Below are 22,305 nucleotides of genomic sequence, written 5' to 3'. Positions count from 1 at the left end.
CTAGGATCATACTAGCATGTAACAGGGCAGAATCCACCACACCAAGGTACAGTTTTAGCTGACGTTACATCAATTTCATTCGGATGAGACAGTACTTTGCTTGGTGCTAGAACATGTTAGGACCTTAATAAATGCTTATTAAATTCATTGTATCTTCCAAGGAGAGAGGATGAAAGATGAAGTTTGTAAGTGAAACCGCATCTAAGGAGACAAAAATTGGAAAGGTAAAAATAGGAGGTAAATGACATACATAAGGTAATAACTAGCAAGATCAATTTAAGGTTTATGGCACTTTTTATATATTTTTACACCTTAAGTTGTGAACAATCTGTTTCTATGCTAACTGATTCCCCATTGACCTTCATGGCATACTGGATCTTCCAGAAGAAACAAGTAAAATTAAACCCAGGTTGTAAATGTTGCGTTGGTAGAAGCCTCTCCAAAACTTCAGAATACATAGTTGCAAAATCACTAAAAGGTCTTCAGGGTCCAGTTAAGAAAAATAAAGAAAGGCGAGTTGTTCTCCAATGGTTTTGCTAAACTTTGGAGCTTTTATTCATAGTTTGCCTTCTTTGTTTTGGAATTTAAGAAAATGAGATCAATAAATGGGATACAATTATGAGCTAAAGATTATCTGGTAGCCAAGGTGTAGTGTTATGCAAAGAGTAATGGATTTGGAAATAGAAAGAAAATTAATTCCAACTCTTAACCTCTGACACCTGTATGGCCTTGGGGGATTCACTTAGCTTTTCTAGGGCTAAATTTCTTCATACATAAAATGAAGAACTGGGATAAAATGTCCTAGTGTTCAACTGTGAATTCCTGATCGGGAAAATATAACCGCACCAGTTGGTGGGTAAAAGACAAAGGGAGATGTGATGAATCAGTGAATATTGTCCTATGATCTATTTCTCTTTTTATTTTCACTCTGATTCTCTTCTTTATTCCCTAATCCCCTCTAATCATCCCTGAATTCATTTAATCAGGTCCTCTATCAATATCCAGTTAGCACCTTTCCATAGCTATTCTTCTTTTCTAATAATAGTAAAAGACAATATTTATAACATACTTTAAATACATTCATACAGCTAACAGTTTTCTGAGGTGGACTTTAAACTCATGTCTTCCTGATTCCAAGTCAAACATTCTATCCACAGAGCAACCACCATAAACTCCTCTATGTCCCACCTGTCAACACTCTCTCTATGGTTACTTTACAATTCTACAAAACGCTCTAGATGGAATGATGATTGGAGGGCAAGATATGTGATATCAGTGGCATGGAAAGGGTGGCTTTAAATTCTGGAGGGATTTTTATACCAGTCTAAATGATTTTGGATTATTAGGCACCAAACCAAGGCAAGGAATACTGAGACTATTTGATCAGGGAACTGACAATGCCAAAGCAGTAACTACAGAAGACTAATCAAGGTTCTTACACATCTCTGAATTGTTTGACTAGATGGAATAATTATTTCCTTCTGTATTCCTTTAATTTACACTGCAGATGTAGATATGGCAATATTCTCTACTTTCTCATACATCATTGGCCTCCCATGTCTCTTGCAAGGTAAGTAGATCACATCTATTTATTGACATTTTATGCATAGATAGGGAAAATATTTTTTTAAAATTTTGCTAAAATTACTTAAAAGAAAAACATATCTTTTTGTATTAGGCAATGAACCATAGATATAGGGATCTCTGTGGGATTTTGTCAGAAGAAAAGGAGAAAGGAAAGTGATGGAAAGAAGAAGGAAGGAATAAAACTTAAAGTGCGTTAAAGCAGGTGTCAGGGAAAGGTATGGATTATTTGACTTTGTCATCCAATTGCAATCATCACCATCTCTAGTTATTGTCTAATCAGCTTTCTCCAAGCTATTTCCAGGTTTTCAGCAAGGCTTTTATTCACTTGTTTGTGAATTCCATACAGAATTATATTAAAATATGCTGTATTATCATCTCTACCTCATTAGAAATAGATACTTCATTGTAGAAAAAATAGTATCAAACCACTTAAGACTGAAGTCTAGGGATCAAAAGATTATTTATTCTTCAGATATCAAGTAATAAATCTTCTGAATTATGTCCCCTCGTTTTGTGATGTGATCTTCACAAGTCTTACTTTCCCAACTAAAATCTAAGCACATAAATGCAACTCTGAGTATTGTAGTACTTTTCATCCTTCACTTGAAGCACTTTCATGACAATTAATAGGTAAAAGCAAAATTTCTGGAGGGGGTACTCTAGTATGAAGCCATCATTTCATACATAATGAAGTAGCTGCTATCATTCATAAGGTCACTTATATGCGTGTTCTTAAAGTCACACAAAAGGTGTCAACTAGCATTGGACCCTTCCCTAATACTATTTATTTTTCATTTGTTAGCACTCCATTAACCATTATTGAAAAAATATATTGATGTATTTCAAGCACTTATTTTCCCATCAAGGGTCAGTTATCTTTAGAAATTTTGAAGGAAGGTGGGAATGATTCAGGGACTAAAGGCAAACAAAAATAAATTTATGATAACCTTAATTTTAACGGTATTTAAATAAATATTGTAATATGCCACAACTCACAGATTGGTGGTTTTGTCTGTGACAGAATTTTGATTGAGTAGAATATGGTCTGAGCCTGACTCACAAGTGTGTAATTAGAATATAGGGGTCAATATATCAGTGGGACTGATCTGATTCTCTTTTGACAGAAAGTAATGTCAGATAGTAGAGTATGAAATTCAGGGTGCAATAGGTGGGATACAGTCACTGCCACAACCGCAGACAGACAGATACACACACACACACACACACACACACACACACACACACACAAAGAGACAGAGACAGACAGAGAGAAGGGCTAAAATTATGAGTAGGATTATGCTGACAGGGTACAATTTCAGTGGCTCCAGGAAAGTATTGCAGTATCCCTCCCTCTTTTGCCACATTGCCAGGGACACATCTGAGATAACGCTGTAAGAGCTGGACAATCTATAATTGATCATCTCATTCATTTCTCTTCTTTTAAGAGCTAAGAGGGAGTCCCACTCCACATGTTACCAGTTATTTATTGTCAATGTGTATATATTTATGCATAATCTTGAACAAATGGCTTGTTCTTCATTTAAGAGAATGGAGGAGGGTAAGTTGAGAGGCAGAAATCTCTCAAGTTAAAAAAGAAAGAAAGAGAGAAAGGAAGGAAAGAAAGAAAGAGAGAAAGGAAGGAAGGAAAGAAAAAGAAAGAAAGAAAGAAAGAAAGAAAGAAAGGAAGAAAGAAAGAAAGAAAGAAAGAAAGGAAGAAAGAAAGAAAGAAAGGAAGGAAGGAAGGAAGGAAGGAAGGAAGGAAGGAAGGAAGGAAGGAAGGAAGGAAGGAAGGAAGGAAGGTAGGAAGGAAGGAAGAAAAGACAAAAGGGAAGAAAGGACAGAAAGGAAGGGAAGCAAAGGGAAGGGACAGAAAAGGAGGGAAGGGAAAGGGAAAAATACAAAGTAAAAAGAAAAGAAAAGAAAAGAGCTTTCCTAGGATACGCACTGTGATCACATAGTGCTTTTAAATTTCTTTATAATTTGATAATTAGATGTTGAAGTAGCCAAATGGCTGGACATGGTATGAAGAACACTTGAGTTCAAATCCAAACTCAGACACTAATCAAATATGTTACCCTTAGAAAATCACTTAACTTATTTCAACATCATTTTATTTATCTGTAAAATGGTGATAACACTAGTATCAATCATTTTGGATCATTATGTGGATAAAATGAAATAATTTAAAAATACTTTGAAAAACTTAAAGCATTATACAAATTTTAGTTATTATTATTACTAATATTAGCTTGTGAACATATAATAGGCTCTCAAAAACACCTCTCTGGGTCATAATCGATAGATTTAAATAAGTGTACTTTTTGATGTTTTCCCCTTTTTCTCGTTCCCTACTATTTTCAGACAAATAACCACGGTTCCTATTTAGCATACTGATTAATAGTTATAAAGTAATGACTAAAATATTTTCATCCTCAGAAATCAATATCTACCCTTTTTCTATCTTAGAAAAAATGACTTCAAATCTCATGTCATATACTTCTTATTTGTGATACAATAAAATCAAATATCTTCCATGTTCTTCAGTTGCCTTGTTTGCGAACTAAGAATAACACCTGTATTCTTAAACGCTGGAAATTTTATCTTGTTGATTCTATATAAAAATTTACAATTAGAAAACTGGGCATTTATGTACTCTTTAAATAGCAAATGTGATTATGAGTCTGAAGTCAGGAAGAGTCAAAGTCCAATTAAGCCCATGGTGCTTAATAACTGTGCGTCACTGTGGAAAATAATTTATCCACTTGCTTAGTTTGCACAGCTGTAAAATGGGGAAAATAATGCCACCTGCCTTCTAGTGGGCATCAAATTAGATACTAGTTTAAAGTTCCCGCTGCCAAATCAATGTTTATTTTTCTTTCTCTTTAAATCACTGGATGAGAAAATTCAATCAATTAAAGGATAGCTGACATGCTGGAATTTCCAGTGCTGATCAAATGTTGACCTTGCTGTAGTACGATGTGAGTTTGGACCTCAGGATAGAATAAACTCTGACCAATAACATTCCTTGTACGATTTTTTTCTCAATCATAAAATGACTGGTTTGGTTTAGGGGATTTCTAAGTTATTGTCTGATTCTTAATTTACGATTGTCTGACTCAAACTCTAGTTTTGTCATCTTGTAGTAAAGTAAAAGGAATAGTTTTCTCAACCAAAATCTTCTTACATCAACTTCAATTCCTGATTTGATAAGCTTAGTTGCCAGTTGCTGTTATACCTGTCTCCAGAAAATTGTTTGGACTGGACAGTGTCCAAATTGATAATAACATAATTTTCAAAGTTATTTAAATTCATTATTTTATTCAAGTCTCATAACAATGCTATCAATTAGACACTGGACATATATTTATGTATGATAGGTATGTTATGTTTGCATATATTCGCCTATATGTGTGTTGCTTTCTATATTTTCCCTTTACCTCCTCTCCTCTCTTCCCTTCAGCTCTTCTTTATTCTCCTCTTTTGCCCTATCCTTTTCTCACCTTAACTTTCACCTATTCCTTTAAAATCATATTGATATGACAAATGTTCTCTAAGAACTTTTTAATATTTCAGGGATTGATTGAAAAAAATATTGAATATAAATTTGACAGTGTCCATTGATAAATAAAAATGACATTTATAAAGAGAAATGAGAGCATCGGAAGAGTAACAAAAATATTCTCTCCTTGTTTTAAAATTTAAAAAGGGAAAAAAGGAAATATTGGATGCAAATTACAATAATTGACGAATACACTGATTGTATTAACTAGTATCTGTCTGAGTCCCCAGAGGCATTGTAGTGTGGTGGATTGAGTAGTGGACATGAAGAAAGGAAGAAATAGTAGCCACTTATTATTTCCTCTAAAATTTATAATGTTTGTCACTTCAATGAGTCATGTAATCACTTGTAACTTTCCCTGCCACAACGATAAATGGCAATAATCAAACCTGAAAAGGCTATCCCACATAATTTTAGAGGGGTCATATTACAATGCATATATTGTTCTTTGGAATCAATACTTATATGACAAGTGTTTTTTCTATGTTGAAGAACTTTATGAATGACTTACATAAAGTTATAGATATTAGACATCATATTTGAAAATGGATTAGAAAACTAACATATTGTATGATAGTCAGGATAGAAATTAACTTTGACTGGCTACCATGATTGGCCCTGATGACATACAATTTTAATGGAGTGAATATAAAGTCCTATATTTTGTCTGAACCATTTAACAGAACCAATATAAGATAAACAGTCATAGTCAGGCAATAACAAATGTGAAACTGATCTAGTGGCCAAAACCCAATCCCATCTGCATGATTTGGGGTAAGCGAAATTATATCCCTGGATTTCAATTTTCTTCTCTGAAAAAATAAGGTGATTACTCTTGTTAATCATTAATGTCTCTACTAGTACTTAATCAATGATGTAAATTATATGCCATAACACCAAACATTTTAATGGGACCGTGGAATATGTTTGAGTCTTATAATTCACTATAAGAGAGGTGATATTTCCAACGAATTCTTCCATTGGTGACACACATATGGATTATTATGCTTAGTTTGGGTAACATATTTAGAGAGGGATTTTGATGATTTCTAGTATATTCAAAGAAGTGGAACCACAAAGGTAATCCTTTGAAAATTGTGCCATGGAAAATTATGGAGAATACGAGAGTAATAATTAATTATTGATAGGGAAGGCAGTCAAAAGGGAGAGAGGGAAAGGAAGAGGGAGAGAGAGGAGGGAGAAAGGGATGAAGAGAGAAAGACAGATCAGAATTTTGAATATTTGATCTCACAGGACTGAGCGAGTAACAATTTTTGTAGGTCAACAAGAAGTAAACAAGTCTCACATCAGGGAAAAAATTTCTAAATATTTTGAAGTACTCTAAAAGATAATAGAAACGAAAGGAGATTTTCTTTTATTGGTTATATTCACTTGCAGGCTGGATGAGTATTAATTGCGAAAGGTATAAAATGTATTCCTTTTTATGTAAGTGTGGGCAAGGAGGGGCAGAGCCAAGATGGTGGAATAGAAAGACAAACTTGTACAAGCTCCTCCACATAGCCCATAAAATACCTGTAAAAAGTGACTGTAAACAAATTCTAGACCAGCAGAAGCCACAAAAAGACAGAGTGAAAGAAATTTCCAGTCAAAGATAGCCATAAGGCCGAGAAGAAAGGTCTATGCAGCGTGGGCTGTGGAGCACAGCAGAGACAGGACCCGGAAGAGGCTTCAGGGAGCCACCAGCAGCAGCAGTTCCCAGACTGCTCAATCCACAAATGGCACAGACAACTTCAAAGGTCAATGAGAAAGCTCCTTCACTCAGAAGAAGGGAATGCCTTCTGGACCACCTGCAGCAGCCACTGCAGAGGCAACATCCATTTTTGGAGCACTTTGCTAAAGCCCCAGGAGGAATTCAGCAGCTGATCTCGATTTCAGTCTCAGACCTGAGTACAGCCCTGGGGTGAAGTGGAGCACTGGTGAGTTGCAGCTGTAGGTGGCGGTGGAAAGGTAAATCTACTCTCAAACTATAGGCAGAAAAGTTTTTGGTTGCTTCTAAACCAGTTCCCAGGCCAGGAGAGGAGTAAACTTCTTTCCCTTGATTGTGCCACCTTGGAGAAACTGAGAAGTCACAGGTCAGAGTATGCCGCCCTCTTGAGAAAGGACTCAAAAGTCAAGTACCTGGTTGGGAAAATGCCCAAAAAAGGGGAAAAAAAATAAGACTACAGAAGGATACTTTGCTGGTCAACAGGTATTTTCTTCCATTCTTTCAGGTGAGGAAGAAAAATACATACCATAAGAGAAAATCAAGGCTTCTTCATCCAAAACTTCCAAAATAAATATGCAGTGATCTCAGCCATGGAAGAGCTCAAAAAGGATTTTTAAAATCAAGTAATAGAAGTGGAGGAAAAATTGGGAAGAGAAATAAGAGCAATGCAAGAAAATCATGAAAAGCGAGTCAACAGTTTACCTAGAGACCCAAAAAATGCTGAAGAAAATAACAACTTTAAAAATAAGATAACCAATTGGCAAAAGAAGTCCAAAAAGCCAATGAGGAAAAGAATACTTTCAAAAGCAGAAGTAGCCAAAAGGAAAAGGAGGTTTTAAAGCTCACTGAAGAAAATAATTCTTTAAAAATCTGAATGGAGCAGACAGATGCTAATGACTTTATGAGAAACAAAGAAATTATAAAACAAAAACAAAAGAATGAAAAAATAGAAGATAATGTGAAATATCTCATTGGAAAAAACAACTGACCTGGAAAATAGATACAGTAGAGACAATTTGGAAAGCATGGGACTACCTAAAAGCCATGATCGAAAAAAAAAAAAGAGCCTACACATCATCTTTCATGAAATTATCAAGGAAAACTGCCCTGATATTCCAGACCAATAGGGCAAAATAAATATTGAAAGAATCCATCAATCACCTCCTGAAAGAGATCCAAAAAGAGAAACTCTTGGGATTATTGTAAACAAATTGCAGAATTCCCAGGTCAAGGTGAAAATATTGTAAGAAGTAAAAAGAAACTATTCCAGTATTGTGGAAATACAATCAGGGTAACACAAGATCTACGAGCTTCTACCTTAAAGGATCGAAGGGCTTGGAATATGATATTCCAAAAGTCAAAGGAATTAGGATTAAAACCAAGAATCACCTACCCAGCAAAACTGATTATAATACTCTGGGGGAAAATGGTCATTCAATGAAATAGAGTACTTTCAAGCATTCTTGATGAAAAGTTCAGAGCTGGAAAGAAAATTTGACTTTCAAACACAAGAATCCAGAGAAACATGAAAAGGTAAACAGGAAAGAGAAATAATAAGGGACTTTATAAAGTTGAACTGTTCACATTCCTACATGGAAAGATATTATTTGTAATTCTTGAGACTTTTCTCAGTATTTGGGTACTTGCACAGATTATGCACACACACACTATGCATACATACACACACACACACACACACACACACACACACACCACAGGCCATGAGCAAGAAATATCTTAGATTAAATGGAGCAGATAATAGGAATAGTTTTGACTTACAGCTCTCCTATCTACAAATTTTGAATTTAGGAATAATAGAAGCTTAACTTGAGAGTCAAACAGTGTTTCTTTTATAGAGACTTTCCAAATTCTGCTCTGCTAATTTTTCTTTGTTCTTTCCTTATATTAACTAGTTCCCATCTGTGTCCTTACCACTTGAGTTCTAAGAATGAGAGCCAACGTTACTGAATTCATTTTGCTTGGACTGACTCAGGATTCAGAGAAGCAGAAAATAGTATTTGCCATTTTCTTCCTATTCTACACTGCCACTGTGGTGGGGAACCTATTAATTGTTGTAACAATCAAGACCAGTCCCACAGTTGGTTCACCTATGTACTTTTCCTTAACCTACTTGTCCATCGCAGATACTTGTTTCTCTACCACCACTGCTCCCAAACTGATTGTGGACAACCTCTCTCACAAGAATACTATTTCCTTCGATGTGTGTATGACCCAGCTTTTTGCTATGCATTTCTTTGGTTGCATGGAGATATATGTCATCAATTTAATGGCTTATGACCGCTTTGTGGCCATCTGTAAACCTCTACACTACTCAGTCATCATGAACCACAGGGTATGTGGGATGCTGATTCTATTCGCATGGATAGGGTCATTTCTGCATTCTATTGTCCAGATAATCCCTGTCTTGAATGTGCCCTTCTTTGGTCCCAATGTGATTGACCACTATTTCTGTGACTTGCAGCCTTTGTTGAGACTGGGATGCACAGACACATATGTATCAAATCTTTTAGTAGTCTCCAATAGTGGAGCCATATGCTCAATTAGCTTTGTTTTGTTAATGATATCCTACACACTTATTCTTTACTCCTTGCGAAACCATAGTGCAGAGGGGAAGCGCAAAGCCCTCTCCACTTGCAGCTCCCACATCTTTGTTGTCATCATATTCTTTGGTCCCTGCATATTCATTTACACTCGTCCCCCAACCACCTTCCCTCTTGATAAGTTGGTTTCTGTGTTTTATACCATTATAACTCCCTTCCTCAATCCTTTGATCTATACTCTAAGGAACTCAGAAGTAAAAAATGCCATGAAGAAGCTATGGAGCACCCTAGTGATTTCTGGTGACAAATAATGTGCTCAAGCACATTACTTGCTTATTTTTTCATGAATGTCTCTTCCAAACTGGAAGAAGGGACATTGATATGTGGTAATAGCTTTGGCAAAATCCAGGAGTTCTTAAATTGAGTTCCATGAATTTTCATAATATTTTGATAATGATATTGGATTAAAATTTTCTTTTCCCTTGAAATTCAATGCATTGTATGCCTTTGAAAATGTTATTCATTTTAGCATGGAAAATTTCAAAATGTCATTTGGTGTGGTTTTATCATTACTTCAAATAGTAAAGAAATCATTAATGTGAGGACTTTATTTCGTCTCTTAAAGAGAACAAAAGGCAATAGTAATGAAAGAGGAATTTTTGTGGCATAATGAAGCAAAGGATAGGTTTCAAATTCCATCATTCCTTTTAATTTCTTATGTGGATTGGGGGAAAATGAACTTTCACCATGTTTGTTTTGTCAACCACGAAATGAATGATTTGTTTACAGCAGCTCTAGGCCAGGGATGGGTCATCTGGTGCCTAATGGCAACATGTGGCTCTTTATGCCCTTGAGTTTGGCCTACTGACTGAGTCCAAGTTTTAGAGAACAAATTCTTTTATAAAGTTGGTTTGTTCTGTGAATTTTGATTTCAGTCAAAGAGTCACACTTGAGGTCCTATAAGGCCTCATGTGGCCTAAGCACCACAGGCGCCCCACCACTGCCTGGGGCCTTTTAGACTCTTAAATTTGTGACCTTTTGAATGTGGGATAGAGGAAAAGCAGATCTGGAAGAAAAAAAGTGGTTTGAGAATGAAAGAGGTACAGTAACAAATTGAGAGAAATTAAATCTAAGTATCAGAATCTACATTGCTAATTCCAGTACTCAACATTTTACCTCTCAGAACTATACTACCAAAATTCATTTATCCAGTTCATTTTACCCTTATCCACATTTGAAAATGCTGATGTTCATTCAAGCCTGATTGACAGTGAATTTGGGAGACGTCTAATAGGTTACATGCAATTTTTCAAAAAATAGCCATGTGGAGGCTTTCCATCTCATCTTCACAGTAGCATACTTCTAAAAATATCTTTCATTAAACATGAAAAAAATGATTGGTATAAATTGTTGATGAAGTCTTCATCCAGAGTCCTAAACATCTGATGTATATTCAATCACTGATATGTTTTAGTTGCGGGACCATAGCAAGCAAGTTATCTGCTCTCACTTGCCTCTAATATCGTAATATCATTTTGTGAAGTCTTTGTACTTTATTTGTCTCTTTATCCTAATCCATTTTCTACTGATCGTATTTAAAGTACTCTGCTTCATTTTTCCCTCTGTTTATTTAAAGTAAATGCTACTTAATGCTCCCTGACGTAGCTTGCTTCTACATAATATGTGAATTGTTTCTTTCTGGCTTCTTGATAGATTTTCTTTTTATCCTGGATAATCTGAAATATGACTATTCTTTTTCTGTGAGATTTTATTTTAGAATATTCTTCAGGTGGTGATCACTCTGTTCTTTCAATTTCAATTTTATCTACAGTATCTGAGACACAGGGCAATTTTCCATTATCTATTGAAATATGATGTCTCTGCACTTTTTTAACGTTGAGTTTCAGGTACTACAATAATTCTTAATTATTTTCTCCTCCTACTTTCGAGCTCAGTTTTTTTCTGATGATATATTTCTCATTTCCCTTTTTTATTCCTTCAAATTTGTTTTATTGTTTCTTGTTGAATCATGATGTCATTATTCTGCACTTCCGGATAATAATTTTTAGGTAACTGTTTTCTTAATTGAAATATAATAGCTCCATTTACATTTGGTCTATTCTATTTTTTAAGGAATTCTCTTTTTCCAGTGCTTTTGTTCCTACCATTTAGCTAATTCTGTTTTTAAGGGGTTATTTTCTTCAGTATTTTTGAACATTTTGGGGGAAGTCATTTATTCTGTCTCATAATTTATATTACTCCTTTCCCTTTAATATTTCCTCTACCACTGTTATGTCTTTCTTTAATTCTTGTTGGGCTTGTGTCCAATTTGCAATTTTTTCTTTGAGACTTTATTATGGGTGTTTTCACATTAAAATGAGAAAAAATCAAGGAGATGAATAAAACTTTAGGCTATTTGCATATGCTAGACCTCTGGAGGAAATAGAATGGGAATAGGAATTAATACTTGTCCTCAATTGTTTATGACATATCCACAAAAACAGACCACACATTATGGCATAAACCATCACTTAAAATGCAGAAAAGCAGAAAACATTTAATACACACTATTTGAGCCAAAATGCAATAAAATTATATTCAATAAATTATTATTAATGCATCCATCAAAATTATTTGGAAACTACATAGTCTACTCCTACAGAGTGAGGGAGTCAAAGAAAAATTATAGAACCAATCAAAATTTCATTAAAAAAATGAAAACCTTGGGATAGCATTTCAAAAATTGTTGGATTCCTCCAAAGCAGTATGTGGAGAAAAGTTTATATCTCTAAATATCTACATGAATGAAAGTGAGAAAGAACCAATCAAAGAAATGTGCATGCAACTAAAAATCGATTAGAAAAAAGAACAAATAATTGTTGAATTTGATTTAGAAAAGAAGAAAATAAAACTACCTGAATCAAAAGTGAAAAGGGGGATGCAACACAAATGGAAATGAAATTAGTTAGTAGGAAATATTTTGTTCAAATTGATGATTGTCAGACTGTCATTTTAAATGAAATGGATGAATAGTCACAGAAAATACAAAATTTTCAACTTAATAGATGAGGAAATAGAATATGTTAATGCCACATTGTTAGAAAAATAAACTGAACAATCCATAAATATAATCCATAAGGGAAAAAATGTATCTCAGAAGCAGATGGATGTACAACGAGTTCTACTAAATATTTAAGGAACAGTTGATGCCAATAATACGCATAAAATTTGAAGAAATAGGTAAAAAAGGAATGCCATCAAATTCCTTCTATGATATAAATATAGTTTTGACTCCTAAACTAAAGAGATCAAAAACAAAACTATGAAACTACAGTACAATTTCTCTTAAAGTATTGAAGCAAAATCATCAGTACTTCTATATATTACCAACAAAACTCCATGGGAAGGAAAAGAGTGAGCACTTGAACAAAATATTGAGTAATAGTGGTTATAATGGAAATTATTGCTTCACCACTGATCTATTTAGGAAGACTTTACGAAGGTTTATTCCTGTTATAGGTAATATTTGGTCTTGGATTTCGATATATGTTACTTATCTTCTTAAGAAAGATTCCATGTATTCCTATTTTTTCTACTTCCATAGTATTTTCAACAGACCATCATCAATCAATGCTAGGCCATTGACCATTTAAATCAGGTTGAAGTCAATCCATCCTTATATGAGCTTCCAACTGAAGAAGAGGTTTTGAGGGCCATTAGGCTCCTTTCATGTGTCAAGGCACCTGGTGCTGATTAAATGCCAACAGATATTTACAAGGTAAGGGGACCAATGCTGATACAAAAGCTGACTGAAATTTTCCAGGTTATATGGAAAGAGGAGGTTATCCCCTAAGAGTTCAAAGATGCCTCCATTGTCCACCTCTATAAAGTTAAAGGGAATAGATTGTCCTGTGACAGTCACAAGGGGGTCTCTCTCTCTTAGTCATTGCTGACAAGATTCTTGCTAGAGTCCTCCTCAATATGCTGATCCTTCACCTGGAATCTCACTGGTAAAGCAATTGACCTGGAAAATAGATCCAGGAGAGACAACCTAAAAGCCATGATCAAAAAAAGAGCCTATACATCATCTTTCATGAAATTATCAAGGAAAACTGACCTCATATTCTAGAACCAGAGGTTAAATTAATGTTGAAAGAATCCGCTAATCACCTCCTGAAAGAGACTGGAAAAGAGAAACTCTTAGGATTATTGTAGCCATATTTCAGAGTGCCCAAGTAAAGGGGAAAATACTGCAAGCAGCTAGAAAGAAACAGTTCGAGTATTGTGCAAATACAATCAGAATAACACAAGATCTGTATATTAAGGGATCAAAGGGCTTGAGATATGATATTCCAAAAGTCAAAGGAACTAGGTTTAAACCAAGACTCACCTACCCAGAATAAATGAGTATAATATTTCAGAGGAAAAATGATCATTCAATGATATAGAGGGCTTTCAAGCATTCTTAATGAAAAGACCAGACCAGAACTGAATAGAAAATTTGACTTTCAAACACAAGAACCAAGAGAAGCATAAAAAGGTAAACAGGAAAGAGAAAACATAAAGGACTTTCTAAAAGTCCTTTCTAAAGTTGAACTGTTTACATTCCTAAATGGAAAGGTAATATTTGTAACTCTTGAGACTTTTCTCAGTATTCAGGGAATTGGAGGGATTATACCCAGACACAGACACACACAGACACAGACACAGACACAGACACACACACACACACAGAGTACAGAGGTTGAGATGAATAAAAAGTGATGGTATCTAAAAATAAAGGGGTGAAAGGAATATAATAGGAGGAGAAAGGGAGAAAAGAAATGGAACAAATTGTCACTCATAAAATAGGTAAGAAAAATTTTTTTCAGTGGCTGAGAAAAGGGAGGAGTTGAGAGGGAAAAAGGGAAGCTTACTGTCTTCACATTTTGCTTCAGGAGAGAATAACATGTTCACTCAATTTGGTATGAAAATCTATCTTATCCTACAGGAAAGTAGGGGAGAAAGGAGCAAGTGAGGTGAGGGAAATGATAGAAGGGAGGGCAAATGGGAAAGGGGAGTAATTAGAATTAAGCTCTTTTGGGGAAGGACAAGGTCAAATGAGAGAAAGAATAAATGAGGGACAGGATAGGATGGAGGAAAATGTAGTTACTCTTACACAACATGAATATTATGGAAGTGTTTTGTGAAACTACACATATATAGCCTATATTGAATTGCTTGCCTTCTCAGTGGGAATGGGTTTGGAGGGAGGAAGGGAAAGAAGTTGGAATTCAAAGTATTAGAAACGAATGTTGGAAATTGTTTCTGCATGCACCTGGGAAATAAGAAATACAGGTAATGAGGTATAGAAGTCTATCTTGCCCTTTAAGAAAAGAGAGAAGATGGGAATAAGGGAAGGGTAGGGTGTGATAGATGGAATGGCATATTGAGGGTAATATGTGCTAATCAGAATGCAAATCGTTATGGGGTGGGGGGAGGGGACAGAGATAAACAAATAAACCTTAAAAAAGACTATTTTATGGAGAACTTGCATCAGGCAAGTGATTACTTAGTAGTCAGAAGAAGAGATACAATGGCACTCTCACAGGGTCTCTCTCAAGAACTTTGGATTTGATTGTGCAACATGGAAGTTACTGCCACAAGACTGATCAGCATGGTGTGCCTAAATCATAAAGGGTGTTGTGTGCTATGAGCAAAACAGAATTGAGACAGCACAAAATAAAACATGGAATGGACAGATTTGGAGTATCATCCCCAAATAATGACCCTAACTATCTGGCCCAACCTGTAGTAGAGCATTCTGAGCTCGTATTGGACTGATCAGTCACAGTCAGACAAACTGAAATTTCACTTTATCATGGTCATGTCCTTTTGGTCTTCTTCGAAAATGAAGAACAATAACCAACCATAATGGGTGTTATATTTTATCAAAAGCTTTTTCTCTTAATTTGTTGATATAATCATATGATATTTAGTGTTTTCTTCCTGATATGGTTAATTGTGATAATTATTTTCCTACTGTTGGACCATTCCTTCATTCCTATCATAAATACCACATGGGCATGTTGTATAATGTTTTGTAATAGATCTCTTTAATCTCCTTGTTAATCATTCATTTGTAATGCTTACATTACTAAAATTCATGTGGATTTATTTTATAACATGCAACTGTGCTTAAATTAATTGTTTCAATGAGTACTATAGTTGATTTTCTAGGATATTCTAAGTATATCATCGGGTAATCTGCAAAATGTGATAGTTTTTTTCACATACATAGAGACAGAGTGCACAGAGTGAATTGAAGAGGATGGGATCATACACTAAAAAAAAAAAATGAAATCAAGCAGTGAGAGAGAAATATTGGGAGGAGAAAGGGAGAAGTTATATGGGGCAAATTATCTCTCATAAAAGAGGCAAGCAAAAGATTTATTTGTGGTGGGATAAAGAGGGGAGGCAAGAGAAAAACATGAGATCTACTCTCCTCACATTCCACTAAAGGAAAGAATATAATGCACACTCATTCTGATAGGAAAACCTATCTCATAATACAGGAGAGTGGGGGACAGGGGCACAAGCAGGAAGGGGGGGGAGGATAGAGGGGAGGGCATTGGGAGGAGAATACAATACGAGGTCGACACTCACGGGGAGGGAAAGAACCATAAGAAAATAGAAGTAATGGGGGACAGGACAGGATGGAGGGAAATATAGTTAGTCTTATAGAACACAACTAGTATGGAAATCATTTGCAAAACTAAACAGATATGGCCTATATTGAACTGCCTGTCTTCCAAGGGGAAGGGGTAGAGAGGGAGGGAGCTAAAGAAGTTGGAACTCAAAGTGTTAGGACCAAATGTAATGTTCTTACCACTGGGTAACAAGAAACACAGGTTAAGGGGTCAAGAAAGCTATCCGGCCCTACAGGACAAAAGAGAAGACGGAGACAAGGGCAGGGAGGGAGGATAGAGGAGAGACCAGATAGGTCACAGGGGCAATTAGAAAACTTGGGTCTGGAGGGGGGGAGGGGGAAAAAAGGGGAGAAAATTTGTAACCCAAAATTAAAAGTTTAATAAAAAAAAAAATCAAGGAGTAGAGCCAGTTGCAAATCTGAAATGAATGAATCATGAGGAGTCAAATGTTCAAAACAAAGTGGAAAATAAATTTTATTTTTAAATCACTTCTACTTAATAGGAAAATGATAAAAGTTGACATTTTCTTTTCTTGACACATAAAGGAAACCTTAGTTTGAGAATTCTGTTGCAACCCACAAAATGAGCTGCAGGAAACTGTGAGGAAAGGTAGAAAGTTCCTATGTTCAGGGGAACTTGTATGGGAATACTCAAACCAGTGGGCAGGATTGTGATTGTTGTACCTGCTATGTATTTGTTATTTTTTATTATTATTTGTTTGTATTTAAGTATTCTGTAATCACTTCCATATAACTTAGATTTTCCCCCATCCCTTCCCTTCCATCCCCCCTCACTACCAGCTCTCTCCCTGAGACGGAGTATAATTTTATGTAGGTTCTACACATACATTCTTATTAAAAACATTTTCACCTTATGTTGCATAGAGGAATTAAAATGTAAGGGAGAAACCATAAAAGAAACCAAAATGTCATACAGAAGAAAGTAATCTGCTACCTTCTGAGATCTAATTTTGTAGTTCTTTCTATGGAAGGCATTTTGCCTTAAGAGAACATTGGGAATTTTTAAGTCCTTGCATTGCACTCAAGTTCTAAGTCTACCAGAAGAAACCCTCCCACACTGTGATTGTTGCTGTGTACAAAGTTCTCCTTGTTCTGCACCTTTAGCTCAGCATCAGTTCATATAAGCCTTTCTAGTCCTCTATGAAGTCTTCCTGTTCATCAATTCTTATAGCACAATAGTATTCCACTACATTCATATGACACAATTTATTCAGCCATTCCCCAATTGATGAGCATCCCCTTGATTTCCAGTCTTTGGTCACCACAAAGAGTGCTGCTATAATTACTTTTGTAGATATGGGACGTTTTCCCACTTTGATGATCTCTTGGGGACACAGTCCTAGAAGTGATATTGCTGGGGTCAATGGGTAAGCACAGTTTTGCAGCCCTTTGGCCATAGTTCCAAATTGCTCTCCAGAATGATTGGAGCAGCTGACAGCTCAACCAACGATGAATTAGTGTTCCAACTCTCCCACATCTTCTCCAACATTTAACATCATGTTGTATTTTCATGTTAGTCAATGTGCTAGGTGTGATGTGGCATCTGAGTTGTTCTGATTAGCATCTGTCGAATCACTAGTGTTTTAAAGCATTGTTTCATATGACTATAGATAGAGTTTATTTTGTCCTCTGAAAACTGCCTGTTCATATCTTTGACCATTTACCAATTGGGAAATGACTTGTGTTATTGTACATTTGACTCAGTTCTCTATATGTTATAGAAATGAGACCTTTATCACAGACACTAGTTGCAAAATTCTTTCCCAGTATTCTACTTCCCTCCTAATCTTCTTTTCATTGGGTTTCTTTGTGCAAAAACTTTTCAAATTAATGTAATCAAAATTATCCATTTTACACTTCATAATGTTGTCTATCTCTTGATTAGTCAAAAATTCTTCCCCTCTCCAACAATCTGATGAATACACTGTTCCTTGATCCACCAATTTGCCCATAGTATTGCTCTTTATACCAAGGTCATGTACCCATTTAGACTTAATTCCTGTGTATGGTGTCAAGCATTGGTCTATACCTAGTTTCCGCCACAGTGTTATCAAATTTTCCCAACAATTTTTGTCGAGCAGGGAATTCTTATCCCAGAAGCTGGGGTCTTTGGATTTAGCAAGCAGTAGGTTGCTATAGTGATTGACTACTGAGTCTTAGGTAACTAACCTATTCCACTCGTCTACTCTTCTGTTTCTTAGCCAGTACAAAGTGGTTTTGATAATTGGTGCTTTATAATACAATTTGAGATATGGTAGAGCTAGGCGATCTTCCCTAGCATTTCTTTTCATTAGTTACCATGACATTCTGGAAGTTCTGTTCTTCCAGGTGAATTTTGGTATTATTTTCTCTAGTTCTAGAGAATAAATGTCTGATAGATTGATTGGTATGGCATTGAATAACTAAATTAATTTAGGTAGAACTGTCATTTTTATTATAGTAGCTTGACCCACCCACGAGCAACTGATGGTTTTCTACTTACTTAGATCTGACTTTATTTGTGCGAAGACTTTTGTAATTGTTATCATATATTCTCTGGGTTTGTTCTGGGGGATAGACTCCCAAATATTTTAAAGTGTCTACTGTAGCTTTAAATGGGATTTCTCTTTCTATCTCTTGCTATTGAGCTTTGTTAGTAATGTACAGAAATGCAGAAGATTTGTGTGTGTGTTTATTTTGTAACCTGCAACGCTGGCCAAGTTGTTTATTATTTCAAGATGTTTTTTACCTGATTCTCTGGGATTTTCCAAGTATATCAACAAAACATCTGAAAAGAGTGATAACTTGGTATCTTCTTTGCCTATTCTAGTTCATTCAATTTCTTTTCCTACTCATTGTTGCAGCTACCATTTCTAGTACCATATTGAATAATAGTGATGATAATGGACATCCTTGTTTTACGCCTGATCTTATTGGAAATGCATCTTGCTTATCCTCATTGCCTATAATACTTGCTGAAGGTTTTAGGCAGATACTGCTTATTATTTTATAGAAAGTTACATTTAGTCATATGTTTTACAGTGTTTTCAATAAGAATGGGTGTTGTGTTTTGTGAAAAGCTTTTTCTGCGTTTATTGAGATAATCATTTAGTTTTTGTCAGTTTTCTTGTTGATATGATTGATAATGTTAGTAGTTTTCCTAAAATTGAACCGGTCCCGGATTCCTATCTTACCTGACTATGTATTATTCTCATGATAAGCTGCTCTATTCTTTTTGCTGAAATTTTATTTAAAGTTTTTTGCATCTATATTCATTAGAGAAATTGACCTACAATTTTCTTTGTTTTGGCTCTATCTGTTTTAGGTATCAAAACCATACATACATACAAACATACATACATATACATCATACATACATACATACATATACATATACATATACATATACATATACATATACATATACATATACATATATATATATCATGAAAAGATTTTGTGTGGACTCCTTCTTCCTCAATTACCCCAAGCAGTCTATAAAGTATTGGAATGAACTTTTCTTTAAATGTTTGAAAAAATTCAGTTGTGAATCTGTCTGTCACTGCAGACTTTTTCCTAGGGAATTCATTGATATGGCTTGTTCAATTTCTTCTGCTGAGATAAGGTTATTTAAATATTCAAATACCCCTTCTGTTAGTCTGGGCAATTTATATCTTTTAAAATAATCCTCCATCTCATTTAAATTGTCGAATTATGGACATACAGATAGGCAAAATAATTTCTTATTATTGTTTTAGTTTCCTCCTCATGGGAGATGCGTTCACCCTTTTCATTTTTGATATTGGTAATTTGGTTGTCTTCTTTCTTTTTTTAATTAAATTGACCAAAGGTTTCCCAATTTTATTGTTTTTTTTCATAAAGCTAACTCCTAGTTTTATTTATTGGTTCAATAGTTTTCTTAATTTCAGTTTTATTAATCTACTTTTTGGTTTTCAGTATTTCTAATTTGGTGTTTTACTTCGGAATTTTCAGTTTCTACGTCTTCGAGCTTTTCCAACTGCATGCCCAATTTACTGATCTCCTCTTTCTCTATTTTATTCATGCAGGCACTCAAAGATATGAAACTTCCCCTAGCAACTGCTTTTGCAGTATACCACAAGATTTGATTGGCTGTCTCATTATTGTCATTCTCTTGAATGCAGTTGTTGATTTTTTCTATAATTTGTTTTTTAACCCACTCTCTCTTTAGGTTTAGATTCTTTAGTTTCCAATTAGTTTTTGGTTTCTGTTTCCATGGCCTTTGATTACATGTAAGTTTTGTTACATTATGATCTGAGAAGGATGCATCGACTATCTCCGCCTTTGTGGACTGGATTGTGAAGTTTGTATGGCCTCGTCCATTGTCCGTTTTTGTACATGAGCCATGTACCCATGAGAAAAAGGTATATTCCTTTCAATCCCCATTAAATTTTCTCCAGAGATCTATCATATCTACCGTATCCACAGTTCTGTTCACCTCCTTAACTTCTATCTTGTTTATTTTGAGGTTAGATTTATCAAGTTGGGAGAGGAGGAGGTTGAGTTCCCCGAATAGTATAGTTGTGCTGTCTATTTCTTCCTATAAGTCCCTTAACTTCTCCTATAAGAACTGGAATGCTATACCACTTGGAGCATTTATGTTTAATAATGAAATTGCTTCATTGTCTATGGTGCCTTTTACCAGGATATAGTTTCCTTCCTTACTCTTTTGTTTAGATCTATTTCTGCTTTTGTTTTATCTTATATTAGGATTGCTACCCCTGCTTTGCTTATATCAGCTGAAACCCAATATATTCTGCTCCAGCCTTGTCCCTTTATGCTATATGTATCCCCCAGTTTCAAATGTGTTTCTTGCAAACAACAGATTGTTGGATAATGGTTTTTAATCCGTTCTAGTATCCCTCTCCCTTTTGGAGGAGAGTTCATCCCATTCACATCCACAGTTATGATTACTATCAATTTCTTTCCCTATCCCATTTCCCCCTTTTTGTGCTTTTAGTTCTCCCTTCTCCTCCACAATAGAGGTTTAATTTTTGACCCCTGCTTCCATCAGTGTTCCTTCCCTTCTTTCTGCCTCCCTCTCTTTTAATCCCCTTTCCCTTACTTCTTTTTCACTCCCTTTTCTTCTCCACTCCCTTTTCTTTCCCCCTTCCCCTCCTACTGCCTATAGAGCTAACTGTATTTCTATACTTAACTGATTTTGTTGTACCCTCCTTGAATCCAATCAGATGCACACCTGGGACTCAGCTGCTGTCACACACTCAGTGCTGGCTGGTCTCCTGCCTTGAACTGCCACTCTGCAGATCCGATGTGCTGCTGCTGGCTCACGTCACCCAGGGGCTTTCTTGCTGGGCCATGACGCTGTGGTGGGACGTGCTGAACTGTGTGCTTTGGGCTCACCCCTCAGGAACAAATCCTTCCCGTCGACCTTCCAGTCTGTCCTGCTCTGTGAATCTGCCAGTCTGTCGCCTATTAGGCTCTGCACCTCCAAAATTTGGTCTTATTCTCTTTTCAGAGGTATCTGAAGGAGTTTGCCTAAGAGCTTAGGTGAGTAGTAGCTCTCAGTCCGTCATCTTGGCTCGCCCCCCCCCCATTAAATTTTCTTGTATGATTTTTTTTCAATTATAAAATGACTAGTTTTTATTAGGTGACCTCTAAGTTACTGCCTGTTTCTTAATTTATGATTGTGTAACTCAAACTGTAGTTTTGTCATTTACTTTGTAATAAAGTAAAGGAGAAAGTTTTCTTGACGAAAATCTTCTCACACTTACTTCAGTTCTCGATTTGGTAAGCTTAGTAGCCAGCTGCTATCATACCTGTCTCCAGAAATTACACTGGAAAGTGTCTAAATTAATAACAACATGATTTTCAAAGTTATTTAACTGCACTATTAATTTGAATCTCCTCACAGTGCTACAAATTAGACACTAGAAATATGTTTATGTATGTTAGATAGGTTATGTTTCTATATATTTGTCTATAGGTGTGTGTTTCTGACTATATTCTCCCTTTTTCTCCTCTCCTCTTTTCCTCTCCTCTGCCCTATCCTTTCCTCTCCTTATCTTTCCCTTTTTGTTTCAAAATTATATTGATATTGTCAATATTCTTTAAAAAATTTTCAATAATTCTAGCATTGATTTAAAAAAATGTGGAATGTATATTTCACATTGATCATTGGGAAATA

General features: G+C 35.5%; 1 protein-coding gene across 1 annotated transcript; it reads left to right on the top strand.

Moving 5' to 3' along the window:
• The first annotated feature begins 8,817 nt into the window (after positions 1 to 8,817).
• Positions 8,818 to 9,744, top strand: LOC140516593 (olfactory receptor 4C11-like). Its single transcript, XM_072627552.1, has one exon. The coding sequence runs from the start codon at positions 8,821 to 8,823 to the stop codon at positions 9,742 to 9,744; it is 924 nt and encodes a 307-aa protein (XP_072483653.1). The 5' UTR covers positions 8,818 to 8,820.
• Positions 9,745 to 22,305: the final 12,561 nt, after the last annotated feature.

Source organism: Notamacropus eugenii, chromosome Y (genome assembly GCF_028372415.1).
Source record: "Notamacropus eugenii isolate mMacEug1 chromosome Y, mMacEug1.pri_v2, whole genome shotgun sequence".
Classification (NCBI taxonomy): Eukaryota; Metazoa; Chordata; class Mammalia; order Diprotodontia; family Macropodidae; genus Notamacropus; species Notamacropus eugenii.
The sequence above is the reverse complement of the archived record's forward strand: the minus strand, read 5'-3'. Positions and strand labels throughout refer to the sequence as shown.

Excerpts from the sequence above, each read along its gene's own strand:
- LOC140516593 (XM_072627552.1), top strand. The coding sequence starts at position 8,821 with ATGAGAGCCAACGTTACTGAATTCATTTTGCTTGGACTGACTCAGGAT.